This window comes from Paramormyrops kingsleyae, chromosome 1, assembly GCF_048594095.1.
Source record: "Paramormyrops kingsleyae isolate MSU_618 chromosome 1, PKINGS_0.4, whole genome shotgun sequence".
NCBI classification, from domain to species: Eukaryota; Metazoa; Chordata; class Actinopteri; order Osteoglossiformes; family Mormyridae; genus Paramormyrops; species Paramormyrops kingsleyae.
Window position 1 is genome coordinate 19,944,649 of NC_132797.1, and position 15,245 is coordinate 19,959,893.

General features: G+C 48.3%; 1 protein-coding gene across 4 annotated transcripts in view; it reads left to right on the forward strand.

The window, feature by feature from the left end:
* Positions 1-15,119, forward strand: part of asap1b (ArfGAP with SH3 domain, ankyrin repeat and PH domain 1b) — a 93,355-nt gene extending 78,236 nt beyond the window's left edge. For 2 of the 4 annotated variants that reach the window (XM_072711477.1, XM_072711486.1), the window contains 14 exons: positions 280-413; positions 655-746; positions 1,880-2,066; positions 2,553-2,638; positions 4,101-4,216; positions 4,423-4,490; positions 5,216-5,323; positions 5,668-5,884; positions 8,746-8,919; positions 11,385-11,463; positions 11,661-11,725; positions 12,002-12,495; positions 13,321-13,443; positions 13,792-15,119. In XM_072711477.1, the coding sequence (XP_072567578.1) occupies positions 280-413; positions 655-746; positions 1,880-2,066; positions 2,553-2,638; positions 4,101-4,216; positions 4,423-4,490; positions 5,216-5,323; positions 5,668-5,884; positions 8,746-8,919; positions 11,385-11,463; positions 11,661-11,725; positions 12,002-12,495; positions 13,321-13,443; positions 13,792-13,866 (2,018 nt within the window). In that variant the 3' untranslated portion in view covers positions 13,867-15,119. The remainder of the gene's footprint in view (positions 1-279; positions 414-654; positions 747-1,879; positions 2,067-2,552; positions 2,639-4,100; positions 4,217-4,422; positions 4,491-5,215; positions 5,324-5,667; positions 5,885-8,745; positions 8,920-11,384; positions 11,464-11,660; positions 11,726-12,001; positions 12,496-13,320; positions 13,444-13,791) is intronic. The other 2 variants (XM_072711481.1, XM_072711491.1) reach the window with 2 other exon arrangements.
* The last annotated feature ends 126 nt before the right edge of the window (positions 15,120-15,245 follow it).

Genomic DNA, 15,245 nt, shown 5'->3' on the forward strand with positions numbered 1-15,245 from the left:
TAGGCAAATGTATTATGTTTGGAAATTGGAAGCGTTTCTCAGTTTTGTTTATACTGTTGGGAGGAACTGAGATCCTCTCTTGCTTTCAGATCACGATACTGTACAGCAGTGGGACTGCAGGGGTAAAGCGCCCCCTTGTGTCACAAAAGCAGAACTTTTCCCCTCGAAATCCTCACTTCTGCCTGTTTCAGTATATTATAAATGAGAATGAAATACTGCTTGAGAGATCCCTTGGCATACTGTTAATAAAATAATGCTGTTGTTTCCCACTCTATCCAGACCCCAAATGGTTGTCCACAAACTTGGGCATTTTAACATGCATCGAGTGCTCGGGCATTCACCGGGAGATGGGGGTTCACATTTCGCGGATACAGTCCATGGAGCTGGATAAATTAGGCACTTCTGAACTCTTGGTGAGTGTGCGAGTGTGCGCCCCTTCTTACGCCATGCTACGTTTATATTTCATCTCTATTGGCTGTATTGATTTATACAGAATTTGGAGAAGTTGATGCAATGTAGCCATTTTCAGGCTGTGTTGCATCATCGTCTTCAGAGAAAGTAATTAAAAACAAAATGTGAACATTTGCTAGTTAATGCTTGTATAGTTTAATACATCTGTTTGTTGTAATTTTTACCATTTGTTTCTCCCCCCAGCTGGCCAAGAATGTAGGAAATAGTAGTTTTAATGATATTCTGGAGGGATGTCTCCCTTGCCCATCACCAAAGCCTACTCCGACGAGTGACATGTGAGTACCTCACCCCTTGGCCTGGGTCACTGACAGACAGAGCAGTACCTCGCCCTTGGCCTGGGTCACTGACAGACAGAGCAGTACCTCGCCCCTGGCCTGGGTCACTGACAGACAGAGCAGTACCTCGCCCCTGGTCTGGGTCACTGACAGACAGAGCAGTACCTCGCCCCTGGCCTGGGTCACTGACAGACAGAGCAGTACCTCGCCCCTTGGCCTGGCTCACTGACAGACAGAGCAGTACCTCGCCCCTTGGCCTGGCTCACTGACAGACAGAGCAGTACCTCACCCCTGGTCTGGGTCACTGACAGACAGAGCAGTACCTCGCCCCTGGCCTGGGTCACTGACAGACAGAGCAGTACCTCGCCCCTGGCCTGGGTCACTGACAGACAGAGCAGTACCTCGCCCCTGGCCTGGGTCACTGACAGACAGAGCAGTACCTCGCCCCTTGGCCTGGCTCACTGACAGACAGAGCAGTACCTCGCCCCTTGGCCTGGCTCACTGACAGACAGAGCAGTACCTCACCCCTGGTCTGGGTCACTGACAGACAGAGCAGTACCTCGCCCCTGGTCTGGGTCACTGACAGACAGAGCAGTACCTCGCCCCTGGTCTGGTTTGCTTTTCCTTGATTACCAGTCGTGGGGGAGGACTTCAGTGATCATTCTGAAAATACCACTTTGATCGTTTCTCTGACTCATGTGTGACTTAGACTGTTCTGAGACACGTGCGGATATTGAGGAGGACACAGCTCAATCATTTAAATGTAAACATTTTGGGGGGGTACAAATGAAGCTAGATTAAAATGGGGTTACAGGTCCCCCTGGTTGTTTGTGGTGATGCAGTGCTTTTCTAATACTGTAGTTGGTAGCGTCATGCTTGGTCACAGCAGTTAACAGGCTTGCTGTAAACATGTTGGGGTGTGATATCTGGTGGGTTACTGGTAGGGCGGGGTGTGGATAAAGGAAAAAATACCAGAACACTGCTAGTGGCATCTTAATATGAAAACAAATACTTTATTTTTAAGTGCTTAGTTTTGTTGCATGGATGAGAGCAAGTCATGTGACTATGCATGGCACCCGCTCACTGTCTCGTGTGTGGTCTGCACCCTGCACTGCCCCCCCCGCACCCCTCAGGACTGCACGTAAGGAATTCATCAACGCCAAGTACTTGGACCACAAGTTCGTACGCAAGACCTGCATGTCAGCAGCCGCCAAGCTGAAGGAGCTGCTGGAAGCTGTGAAGTCACGTGACCTGCTGGCACTGATCCAGGTCTACGCCGAGGGGGTGGAGCTAATGGAGCCCCTCCCTGAGACGGGCCAGGTGAGGCGGTGGGTGGGAGCGGTCGCATGCCGGTCGTGAGCAAGGCCTGCTTACTCCGAGGGTGTTCATCGTCTGTGATACACACCCTGTGCATCATGGGACGGGGTCCAGGGTCACTGTAACCACATGACGGATGGATGCATGCATGCATCAGTAGGTAAATGGATAGATGGGTGGGTGGGTATGAAGTCCCAACGTAGCATGAAAAGTCTAGCTGAGACTCGGATAACTTCAGAGGTTGAACTGTGAAATGTAAAGTGTGATTTGGAGCTACTGACCCTGATGTCGAAAGCTCAGGTTATTGACTTGGGAAATGCTCAGTCAGACATAAAGCAGATATTGCAGCTGGTGTGTTTGGTCCCCCCTGTCTCTGTATGTTTCCCTCTTTGGCTCTGTTCACTCCACATTTTGGGGAAGTGCTCCATGCTGTGTTGATGGATGTTTAACTAATGACAGTGTCTCCCGGATTTATGTCGCCCCCTACAGGAGGCAGGAGAGACAGCACTCCACTACTCTGTGCGGACAGCTGACCAGACCTCTCTGCACTTGGTTGACTTCCTGGTCCAGAATAGGTATGGAATGACCGATCTGTCCCACTGACTGTACTTCAGCCCCTTTCCTCGAGCCGCAATGCTGCACAGCGGGTCTGCTGGTGCTACCTTTTCACTCCCCCCACCACCAAAAAAAAAAAAAAACGGTGCAGTGTTGCCCCAATATTCACGGCCCTCTGTTGAATGAAAGCCCAAGCTCAGGCTCCCAGAAGGCAAGCAGAACTGGGTCACTCCTGTGTTTTCCATCCTAATTTATTCCTTTCTCTTCAAGCGTTTGCTCACTGCTGACCCAAATAGAGCTAAATTGGTTACAAGGGGGGGGGAATTCCTTTTTATATTGCATATTTCTGCTAAAAAGTCGCACTTGTGTGTGGTTTTGCAGCACAGTGTGTTTTATGTTGAGGCTGAGACATTAATCAATCCAGTCGCTCGCTCATTCTAAAATATGTCGTGTGTTAGAAGGATGTCTGTGAATAGATATTCAGAGCAGCCGACAGTGTCGGGAGTCTCCATTAATTGCATTAATTGAGAGTGGCGACGAGGGGCTTAGGCCTGGGCGAGCCGTAAATGAGTCTTCTGGCAGTTGAGGATTTAGACAGGAGGCCTCTCCTGCTGTGGAGGATGAGTGCAGATGGGGGGAAATCCCCCAAACAGCGGGCACATGCAGGGCCATTGATTCCACCGATGGAGACAAATGATGTTTCTCCTTTGTTATGGTTTGAGCATCTTACTCTCAACGTACCCAGATTTTACAAAAGATGCAGATTCCGGAATGAATGTACACTTTTGTTAGTGACTACAAGCACATTTTTTTCTGTGTCCATTTGTACTCTTCTTTATACTCACAGCTTGTAATATCTGATATTGGGTTTTAAATGTTTTCCATGGAATTATACAGGTCAATGGACCATTAGGTTTCTGAGTATGATATGACAGGAGGGGGTTAAAAGGTCAGGTCCAGAAAGTACAAATCCAGACCATGGTTTTGTTTCAACCTACCAGTTGAGTACTCTGTGACTTGTGACTTTTTATACTCAACTGGTTGGTTGAAACAAAACCTTGGTCTGGATTTGTACTTTCTGGACCTGACCTTTCCACCTCTGTCTGACAGTGCTCTGCGTCATACAGATGTTAGTTGTTATGCATATATATTCATTATAAGCCATTTATAATAAGTTATAAATATAACACATAACTGGTGCACAAGTACGCATTCACCTTTAAGGACAAATAAGTACGCATTCACCTTTAAGGACAAATAAGTACGCATTTGCGCTTTTACAAACAATTGATTGTCACACATATCGTTCTTGAAGGTGAATGTGTATTTGCGTACCAGTTATGTGCACCCCTGCTTATAAAATATCTTTAGTAGCTGTGTAGATGGTGCAGGAAATGCAGCTGACATGCATGTGAGTGACATGCCCCACGTGTTCAGGGAATATTTGACCCCCCATCCCTAACCCCCTTTGTGTCTGTGCAGCGGCAATCTGGATAAGCAGACGGAGAACGGCAACACGGCCCTGCACTACTGCTGCATCTACGAGAAGCACGAGTGCTTGAAGCTACTGCTGAGGGGCAAGCCAGCCACTGACATCAGTTAGTACCGCACCCCTCTGCCTCTGCCCCAGAGGATTCTGGGACTGTGAAACACATGCTGGTTCTGTGAAGGTCACTGTTACACGGAAACATATTAGCATGGACATCTCACAGAGCCGTTAAATTTTATGCCATATGATTCATTTTTACCTTCCTGACCCATCATTAATCAAAAGGATGGAAATATATATTTTTTTTCCCTTCAGCCAATCAAAATGGGGAAACTGCACTGGACGTTGCCAGGCGACTAAGGAATTCCCAGTGTGAGGAGCCTGTAAGTGTGCTGGTGGGAGCGTGTTATGTGTATTACATATTACATGTCTAGAAATTCATCTGGTATGATACTTTAGAACAGTACCACATGCTACCGCTAGGTGGCCCCATTTAAATGATGTGCAGCTCTCCATTTAGAATATATGGCTGTGGTTTGGGCTGAATGCGGCAAGCATTCGCTTTGACAGAAGTTTTGTCCTAAACGCAAAAGACGTGAGTTGTATCGGTACAAAGAGGACCGCTGTCCTCGCGCTGGAGTGAATTCATGACCCATTATGTCTCTGCTGTGATGTGGTCTGCTCTCTCATTTGGTGATTAATGTTCAGTCAGCAGAAGAAATGCAGCTGGATGGAATGTGTCTGTTTTTCATTTTATTCATTTTTCAACAATGAGGGAGTTTAGCGGATTCCTGGTGTTTGTTTCCTTGCTTTGGTTGTGTTTCCAGGGGTAATATGGCAACAAGAGGCCTGTTGAATATTATGTATTTTGTGTACAAAGAGCAGTGACGCCCCCCACCCTCGCTGTTCTGTTAATTGCTGAGAATCCTACTCGTTAAGGCTTCCATGTTGTATTGATAAGTGTCCTGTCAGCATGTGCACCGGAGTATAGCGTCATTCCTTAGAGAGATGCAGTGGTCTCCCTGTAGGTGTATGTAACACTGGTTAGCATATGAATACCCCCCCCCCATGCCTTACACACCTGCATCCCCCAACCCCCGTTCCCCAGCTGATGCAGGCGGCTGCCGGAAAGTTCAACCCCCACGTCCACGTGGAATATGAGTGGAACCTGCGGATGGAGGAGATGGACGAGAGCGACGACGACCTAGACGACAAGGTCAGACCCCATTTGTGGCCCCCACTTGTGGCCCCTGGGTGTCACCTCTCCTGTCCCCCCGGTGTCCTCTACTATCACTCTGCCTCATCGTCCCCCATGTGTTACCCTGTCTGAGCCCCCCCCTTGTGTCACCCCACCTGTGCCTCTGTAAACCCCTTGTGTCATGCTGTCTGAGCGCCCCCCTTGTGTCACCCCACCTTTGCCCTTGTCATCCCCTTGTGTCATGCTGCTTGAGCCCCCCTTGTGTCACCCCGCCTGTCATCCCCGGATCCAGTTCCGCCTGTGATTGGTTGGTGTGGTCGCTCTGCCTCTTTCTAATGCCCCCCCACGGCGGCCCCTTGCAGCCAAGCCCCGTGAAGAAGGAGCGCTCCTCTCGGCCCCAGAGCTTCTGCCACCCATCAAGCATCTCCCCCCAGGACAAGCTGTCCCTCCCCAGCTTCACCGGCCTCCGTGACAAGCAGCGTCTCTCCTACGGCGCCTTCACCAACAGCGCCCCCACTGACTCACCCACCTCACCCGTCACAGACGGCCCCCCCCTGCCCCCCCGGAATGCAGCCAAAGGTAGGACCCCCTCATCACGGGGAAGGCCCCCTGCTCAGTTCTCCTCACAGCATGGGTCCCATGATCCTCGTCCTGACTGAGAATGGAGCGTTTCTGCAGAGCGTGGCCTCTGTACTATACAGCCATATTTCCTCCCCCTAGCTGCAATGATAAGCAGCCTGTTATGGCAGTTTAGCAGCACACAGCGCCCCCTACAGGAACATGGTGAGGATTCCACAAGGGACCTGCAGGTTCCCCTTACAGGCCTGGAGATACTTTTTCCACGCTCCATAATTACGGCTTTCCAGCATTTCAGGCATTTTCAGCACTTGGAGCTCAGCGCTGCGCCACCAGCTGCCCCGTCAGCATCCTGACATATGTGCACATTGACGGGTGGATGTGTGTCACTTGTAATTGGGAGATGCCCAAAGCCCTGTACTGGATAACCAGGAATGATGAAAGTTAGAGATATAGTTAAATATAAAATAGCATTTGGCGATTTTGCGTCATTATATCGCAGGACTTCTGCGCTATTGTATCCCTGCCAAACCCACACATTCACACCCTTACTTTACACATTGGGAGCTCTGTCTACACTTGCGGAGTGTTATGCTGTTTACATAGATTGGCTGGGCAGGTTTGGTCAAATACAGACCTGGGGATTATTTTGAAATTTTCCAGTGGCAAGTCGATGTCTGTAATTGAGCTTTAGCTTTCTGTTGTATTATTCTGTTATATGTTCTCCTAGATCAGGGTTCTTCAACTCTGGACCTCGATTCCAAATCCAGGCCGTGTTTTCAGTTCTCCCAGGTAGTTGTTTAATAATTACTGATTCTGATTGGCCAGAGGCTTCACACCTGACTGACAGGTAAAGGAAGGCTGGAAAACCAGCAGTGCTTGGACCTCGAGGACCTTGAGTTGAATAACCCTGTCCTAGATGGTGGGGTGATGTACTGATAAAACTGATAAAATAAGAACCATGAAGACTCGTATCCTTGTACCACATCAAACAGACTACTCTACAGTTCTAGACTTGTAGAAGTATAAAATTGACAAGCAAAACCCACTCAGTCCATTTTTTTTCCCTGAGATGACATAACCAATGACGTAAAGTCAGGCTTCCTCATCATATGTTTCAGTACTGTGGACCAAAACTCACTCAGTCCTTGTGTAATTCAACAAATAACTTTCCTTAAAGTTCACAGAATTTTTCTCCATAACGTGTCCGGTGGATTCAGTGAGTTTTGGAAATTTTCCCTTCAATTGGCTTGAAGTTTGTCCCCCAGCACAATGTGTCACAGCAGTCACAGGCTTCGGGTAATACGTAATGTTTCTCATGGTTCTTTGAAATTGGAGTTCCTACACAATTTTAATAGATGACGTTACTCTTTTAGGAAATTACAGCTGTGGTTCCAGCTGGTACATTACAAGGTAGTTTATTGGCTAAACTACAATAACAAGATACTCGTCTCCTGATTGATCACTTACATAAACAGCTGGTTACATGGCTGGTTATGCTTAAAGTATTATGAAGACTGGTTAATGGAAATTATGACCACTTAATAGTAAATCTAAGGCCTGAAGGTCCCTTAAATGTGAGATTTAATTGCCGATCACTCCTGTCTGCATGGGTCTGAGCCCATTTTACATGTGCAGTAGTGATTTTTTGTAAGTAGTACAAAATGGCCACCGGTGACTCAACAGGAGGTCACGCCTGCCTCTGTTGCTCTGAATGTCAGTGTTACTCATGGGAGGTAGTCATCCTCACTTAGTAAACCCGTCCATCCATCCATCTTCTAACCCAGCGTTTCCCAATCCGGTCCTCGGGGACCCACAGTCGGTCCATGTTTTTGCTCCATCAGAACTCCCTGCAAGACAGTTTACATTTTTGCTCCCTCCCAGCTCTTAGTAGCAAAAACGTTGACTGTCTGTTGGTCTCCAAGGACCGGATTGGCTTGTCTAGCCAGTTATCCAGTGCAGGGTCATGGTGAGCCTGAAGACTTGGGGGAGAACATGCAACTCCTCACCCACAGGAAAGGTGAAGCGCAGCACTGCTGCCTCTGCAGGACATGTCGCAATGCTCAGCATGTAGACGAGATCCTCCTCCTGATGGGTATTTTTTTCAGTAAACAGTTAAGTTCTGCAAGATCACAGGAATGTCACACACCTGCCAAACGCGGCATGAACGCAGCAGCATTCTGCATGACGGGTCATGTGTGAGCAGGATGCGAGAGGCGGCAAATTTCCGTCATATGCCCCTGCAGTATGACTTGCACTTGGTGCGTATGGGTGTAAGATGGTGACAGACTGTCATTTAAAAGCCCCCTTAGCCAGACACATTTAGCTGAGTGAATATAATTGTAGATCAAGGCCTGGTTAAGTTTTGTAAGAAGCTGGCCCAAGTTCAGCTTGATATTGTGTGTATGTACATTGTGAGGTTTGATAACAGAGCGCATGAGTTCAGGGCTCCACTCCTGCAGCCATTCATCTGCGTACTGCTGTAATGATTTTGTAGTGACAGAGAACCTCGCTCTCTCCTTCTCATAGAGAGAAACTCCTAAGCTTGAGAACCTTTCGGACTTGGCCCCTTCAGACACCACACTGCAATTTTCTGCAGTTCATGCATCTCTTGTTTACTGTTAAGTTCCACAGTTTCCATGTCACTTAGGTCAGACCAAACTTGGAAGATGGATGAAAATGCCCTCATTGAAATGACCCCGCCCACCCCCTCACCTCCCTGGCCTCTGGCCACTTACAGCTTGTGTTGGATGAAAACACCCCCATTGAAATGCATTATGGCCCCGCCCCCTCTGTCTGGGCCCCACCCCCTCATGCCCTAACCTCAGGCCACTTAGAGCATGTATTTTCTGTCCCTCTTCCAGTTCCTTTCTGCGCCCCCCCCTCCTCCCTCCCTCTGAGCTCACAGGCTCCTGGGGGGAGCTCTACCCTGTCCAAGAAGAGGCCGCCGCCCCCTCCCCCTGGGCACAAACGCACCCTGTCTGACCCGCCCAGCCCTATACCTCACGGCCCCCAGAGTAAAGGTGGGATCGCTTGGGGTGAGTTGGCTGTGAATAAAACCAGGAGGAAATATGATCTGATGTAACCGGAGATGCAGGCAGCAGAGGAACAAAGCGGGGGGGTGGGCTGTAATAGACCGCGGTGTTTTTTCTTTAAGACCGGTTTAACATTAAGGGGAAGTTTAAAGGAGACCAATGTGCATGTTTGGGGTGAGCATCTTGAATACACCAGTGTGAACAGGCCGTTTGTGTACGGGACCTGCAGGCCATCATACTGTCCTCAGTCACCCTCTGACTGTATGTCTTTCTCTGTCTGTTGCTCTCTGCCTGTGTCTTTGTCTATCTGTCTGCCTGTCTCTGTCTATCCATCTCTTTCTGTCTGTTTTATAATGGTGTTATTCATTTTCTGTGTTGTCATTTGCACTTCTATCAATATAACAATACATATCCCCAGTTTCATGGATGTTACTTGCCAGTGCGGATTCCTGAACATTCCTGACAGTATTGAGGCAGTCCCCAGGTTACGAACTAAGTCTGTCTTTAAGTCGAATTTGTAGACAAGTCAAAAAAATAATACAGTACATAATAATACAGTAATAGTAAAAATGACTGTATAATAGTAATAATAATTATTATAGTTTTATTATTGTGTGATACCTTAAACCGCGGAAACCATGCAGTGTTTTCACATGCATCACGAAGTACTGCATGCTTTCATTATTGCAAACCATACATCCATCCGTTTTCTGTACCCACTTATCCTATTGAAGATCTTGGGGGTCCGGAGCCTATGGGCACAAGGCAGGGAACAACCCAGGATGGGGTGTCATCCCATCTCAGGGCACAAGGCAGGGAACAACCCAGGATGGGGTGTCATCCCATCGCAGGGCGCAGACACACACGGACACCTATTCGGTGACCCCAGTTAACCTCCGCGTGTTTTTGGATTGTGGGGGGAAACTGCCGAACCCAGAGGAAACCCCACGGTGACATGAAGAGAACAAGCAAACCCCATATGCATGGACCCAGGGCAGAGACTACCGCGCCCTATGCCACCCCAAACCCTATGCCACCCAAAACCGCGCCCCTATGCCACCCCAAACCGCGCCCCTATGCCACCCCAAACCGCGCCCCTATGCCACCCCAAGCCGCGCCCCTATGCCACCCCAAGCCGCGCCCCTATGCCACCCCAAGCCGCGCCCCTATGCCACCCCAAGCCGCGCCCCTATGCCACCCCAAACCGCGCCCCTATGCCGCGCCCCTATGTCACCCCAAGCCGCGCCCCTATGCCACCCCAAACCGCGCCCCTATGCCACCCCAAGCCGCGCCCCTATGCCACCCCAAGCCGCGCCCCTATGCCACCCCAAACCGCGCCCTATGCCACCCCCAGACGCCATTGTATTTAACCCAAATTTTCAACGTAATAGGCTTTATTGCAGTCTTTATGTAAGTAGCAGTTGACTGTAAGCTGAACCTTCTTAACCTGGGGACTATCTGTGTTGTCAGTTAAATAACAAACAAGGCTTTTGGGGTCTAAGCCCAACTGATATGAATTTTTAAGGTTGGATCATTGGAATTCTGTCACTCCTCCATTGATATTTCAGCTCCATTTCTCAGTTCTACGCAGGTTGCTTCCTGTTTAATGACCGTGAAGCTCTGCAGAATCAGCAGGGAAAATAAGAAAGTTTGTAACTTAAGTATAAAAAACAAAAAGTGGTGTGGAACTGACACCAGGGAGCATTTAACCTCTGTGGATGTGCTGGAATGTAGTGTTGAGTTCACCTAGTCTACAAACCAAATATCCTGATCATCTTGGACCTCATTTGAAAGATCAAAGTAATCATTTAATTTTTAGGTGAGTGGTTTCGTTAATTAGCCAAACACTCCTTAGACCCAAAGCAGAGGGTTCCTTTTACTGGTCACCCATTTGCTGCTATGCCAACCACTTTGTTTGGGTATGTGCATGTTATTAGCGGACGTAATCCGCTTAACTCACTCACCAACCAGCTTGACCAGCCAGGAGTCACTCAGCCTGATGGCCCACCACCTGTGCCAGTAAATCAGGCCTAACACTGAGCTTCTCAGAGTCCCACCGCTAACAGTAGGCTCAGCGTTCACCCAACCTAAAGTAACGCTGATCATTAATTGCTTTGCTGTGGTAAAGTATGTACATCTTCTTAAAGCAGGAGTGATGCTTGGATTTTTAAGGTGGGGGGCATAAGTGGCGCCAACCTTATTGGTAGCCAGTGACATAGGTATCGAAACGGTGATTGACAGGTGAGAGGGCAGCCTGGAGGCCAATCAGTTTTCAGCTGGGTCGGTGTCGCTGTAGCCCCTGTATATATGCCCTAGCCTTAAATATTCTATGTTTAGGTAACATCAGCCATGTTCATAGTTTTCATGATATCCAAACCCTACACCTTGTGTGATGTTTGCGAAAACTCATAGATTCTGCATGGTAAACGTACATAGTGAAAATTCCTCACGTAATCTGACGCTTGCAGGAAATGACTCGACTCCACCTTCTTTGAACAAGACTTCTCCTTCATCCAACAAGTTCGAGGGCATTCTACAGCAGCAAAGGTACTTGGACCTTCTTGAACCAACCAACCAGAGTGAAACCACTGATCACATGACAGGCTGTCCTTGGGTCCTGTTTTAAGTAGTTACATTTTCAAATACTTGCAACACGGGGAATAAGTGTAGCATTTTTGTTCAAATCTTTGCCTTCATTCAGAGATGTCTCACCAGAAAATGTTCTTTTTTATCCTGTCCTTCAGTTCTGCTTCAGGTACCACAAAATCTACACTTGGTCCAAGGGTCCTTCCCAAACTACCTCAAAAAGGTAGGACAATGTGATTCCTGGAGTTTCTGAGCCAGTAGCCGTGCTTCTTTGACCAACATTAATCCACTGCAGTGGTACTACACTGCAGACTGGTTTCACCTAAACCCTTAAATAAATGCCCTGCAGGGTTACAGATTAGATCAGGGTGCTTTAATCCAGTTAAGTCATTGTACTGCAGGCAGCAGTTGGAGATGTAGTGTGTATACATAGGAAACAGACCAACAAGCTTACACGGTTCCAGGTTAATCACTTAAGAACCGTGATGTCCTGTTTCAGTGGCACTGCGGAAAATAGACACCATCCACCACCCCTCTATCGACAAAAGCGGCCAGTCTGCCGAGATCTTTCAGAAGTCACCCCAATCCAGCGAGGTTCTCCAGAAGTCTCCCCTGCCGGAAAAGCCCCAGCTAGCAGACCTTCCACCCAAGCCCCAGATCTCAGAGCTGCCCCCCAAGCCTGGAGAGCTACCCCCGAAGCCTCCGCTGTCTGACCTTCCTCCTAAACCCCAGCTGGGAGACCTGCCGCCCAAGCCCCAAATTAAGGACCTACCTCCCAAGCCCCAGCTGTCTGACATCGGCACGAAGCCCCCATTGGCCGAACCTGCCCAGAAGCCCCTCTCCGGGGAGCCGATGCCCAAATTGCAGCCCTCGGATTCGCCGGCCCCCAGTCAGCTGGTGGAACCATCGCCCAAGCAGCCTAGCGAAGACACCAATGGCGGCCCGGCCGGCGCCAGCGAGATGCCTGTGCCGCTGCCCAGGAAGATAAACACTGTGAGTTCCTGTGCCGACGTCCTAAGGAAGCGCCTTCTCCTTGCATACAGTAGGCAGTGCTTCCTTACTCCCCGTCCAAAGAGCTTTTATGCACAAAGAACTGAGAGATGTTAAAAATGTCTCGAAGACCACAATTAAGTACTCGCATGTTTACACTGAATAAAAAGCCCGCCACCATTGTTCCCAAAGCACAGCTAGGATGCGAACTGCTTTCCTAGTGCCAGAAGCAGGACTGTCAGTCATGATCTCATGATCTCTTCTGTAACTTGCTGTTTGATGAGTGGCTTCAAGAGCCTCTCATTCTTCAGAAATGCACACATGATTTAGGGCAGTGTTTGAAGCCAGCTACACTGGGGCTTTTTTCATTAAACGGCATTATGGTTTGATGAATAAGGATGATTAACTGTGCAGATAAAAAATCATACAGAGTGCCTTCTTATGTATGTACATGTATTTGTCATTAAAATTCAAGTTCCACTGTAACTATGGAGTTAAAAATTTATGATGAAAATGTGCGTCCATATTACACCGTAACATATATCCAGTACTAGCATAATAAAAGCATTTTTCCTCCAGAACTAAGAACTGTAGATGTGCGCTTTACTGGTAGTTTCCTGGTATCTAGACTTAATCATCTTGGAATTAATCCCATGAGGCATAGGGCAGAAGGCAGGGGACCCCCAGCGTGGCAGTCTGGTCCACCATGGGATACACTCACACTCACACACAAATCACACTATGGACAACTTAGAGACACTAGTTGATGTAGCCATGTGTTTTTTCCGCTGTGGGAGTTTTTCCAAATACGTCGCCATCTCCCCGCAGGGTAAAGCCAAAGTAAGGCGGGTGAAGACCATCTATGAGTGCCAGGCTGACAACGACGACGAGCTGACGTTCGCGGAGGGCGAGGTGATCGTAGTGACGGGGGAGGAGGACCAGGAGTGGTGGGTGAGTGCCCATCCATCACCCTTCTGATGGATCTCCAAACCATGCAGATGTATAAATATTCCTCAACGCTCCAGCTAATGTAAACATCTGCTGAGTGTTTCTTCAGGAAACTGGACAGAATTCCAAAAATGGTTTGTGAGTACGTATAGCGCATACCAGGCTTGAGGTTTTGTCAGAGAATCTGCCAGATCTGAGGGGTCACCATTTTCATGTGATACTGGTGTCTTAATATTGGGTGTTTTAGTGTTACTAACCAAGTCTACTACATGTCCTATTTTGTGACTGTTCTGCCGGATTAATTTGTTGTGGTAACCTCTAGTAACCCTGCCTCATTGTTTTCTGTCACAGATTGGCCATATCGAAGGGCAGCCGGAACGGAAGGGGGTGTTCCCCATGTCATTCGTGCACATTCTGTCAGACTGACAGTGGGACGGACAGCTCAGCCACCCAATCTCCGACTGGCCCCGCCCCTCAGTGTGTGCTCCATCAAATAGGATGCCACTAAGGGCCAGATGGCCACTCCTGTAAATAGCTGCTGTTACAGACATGGGCAGAGAAAACGCAAAACCACCTGGCCAAAGGTGTGCGGTGTGTGTATGTATTGTAAATAAACTGCGTTAACCTGCCTTTACCAGTATTAACCTAGCCTTCCAACCCGGCATACCTTGCAAGGTTTGCGGTAGCCATTCTCCAGCACTTAGCATCTGCTATGGTATATAAGTATGTATACATACATGCACATGTATGTACATGTATGCATATGTGTGTTCATGCCTGTGCATAATGTATGTATACATACCTATCTTTCTGTACATGCTCCAGTGTGTATCCTATCAATGTATGCTGCCTGCTAAAGGCGCTTAAGGAGGTCAAATGGCCATATCTTAGCTTGTATATCACCAGTATCATTGCTTATATCCCTGAAATACCGGCAGAATCAAGGTAACTTCTTCAGACTTCAAAGCTCTCACTCTCGCCTGGAAGACTGAAGCGGCAGAGGAGGATGAGAAGAGACTTAACGCGAAGCTAATAAATGCATGTCTGAGGATGAGATGTATCCCCATTAAATGTATTGTTGAGTGCTGCTTGCTGAATGTTTGAAGAGAGCCGTTCTGTGGAAGCCTGGTGCCCGAAAATGTGATGCGGTCTGATGTGTATCTCGGTAACAATCAAGGATTCAGTTCTCCACCAGCTGATGGAGACACTGCCACAGGACAGAAGCAGCCGAGTCACACCCCCCCCCCAACACCCACATGAAATATGGACATGTATGTAACTCCCCCCTCCTCCTTACCTCCCTATAACACACATAGCAACGGGCAGGTACCGATTTCTTCAGTTTGGTGTGTATTGTGGAGTGGGTTTGAGGGTGGGGGGGCCCCTCCTGACAGAGCGGATGAAGGCACGGGACCCTGACACCTCTTTCTCCTGCAGTCTGGACAGCCCTTGGACTCATGTACACTAGAAAAGTATTCCTGATGTCAGCATGTGGTCTCCTGAAGGTTATGGGCCTTATAAACCTTTGTGTGTTATAACAGACTGGAATTCCCCCCCCCCCACCCCTTAGTGATGTCACAAGTGTCTGATATACATTAACAGACAGTTCATACCCATGCTCTGTCTCCGTAGTCAATTTGGGGGCAAAGAATTCAGTGTATTAAAAGGTATTAACCATTGTTTGGACTGTTTCATGCTTGAACCCTCAGATTTATCCATGCAGTACTTGGTGTTATACTTCTGAGCTTTTGTGATGATGCATTTGCAGCATTTATGGTCAGTTTAGTACCTGGCCCCTCCATCCT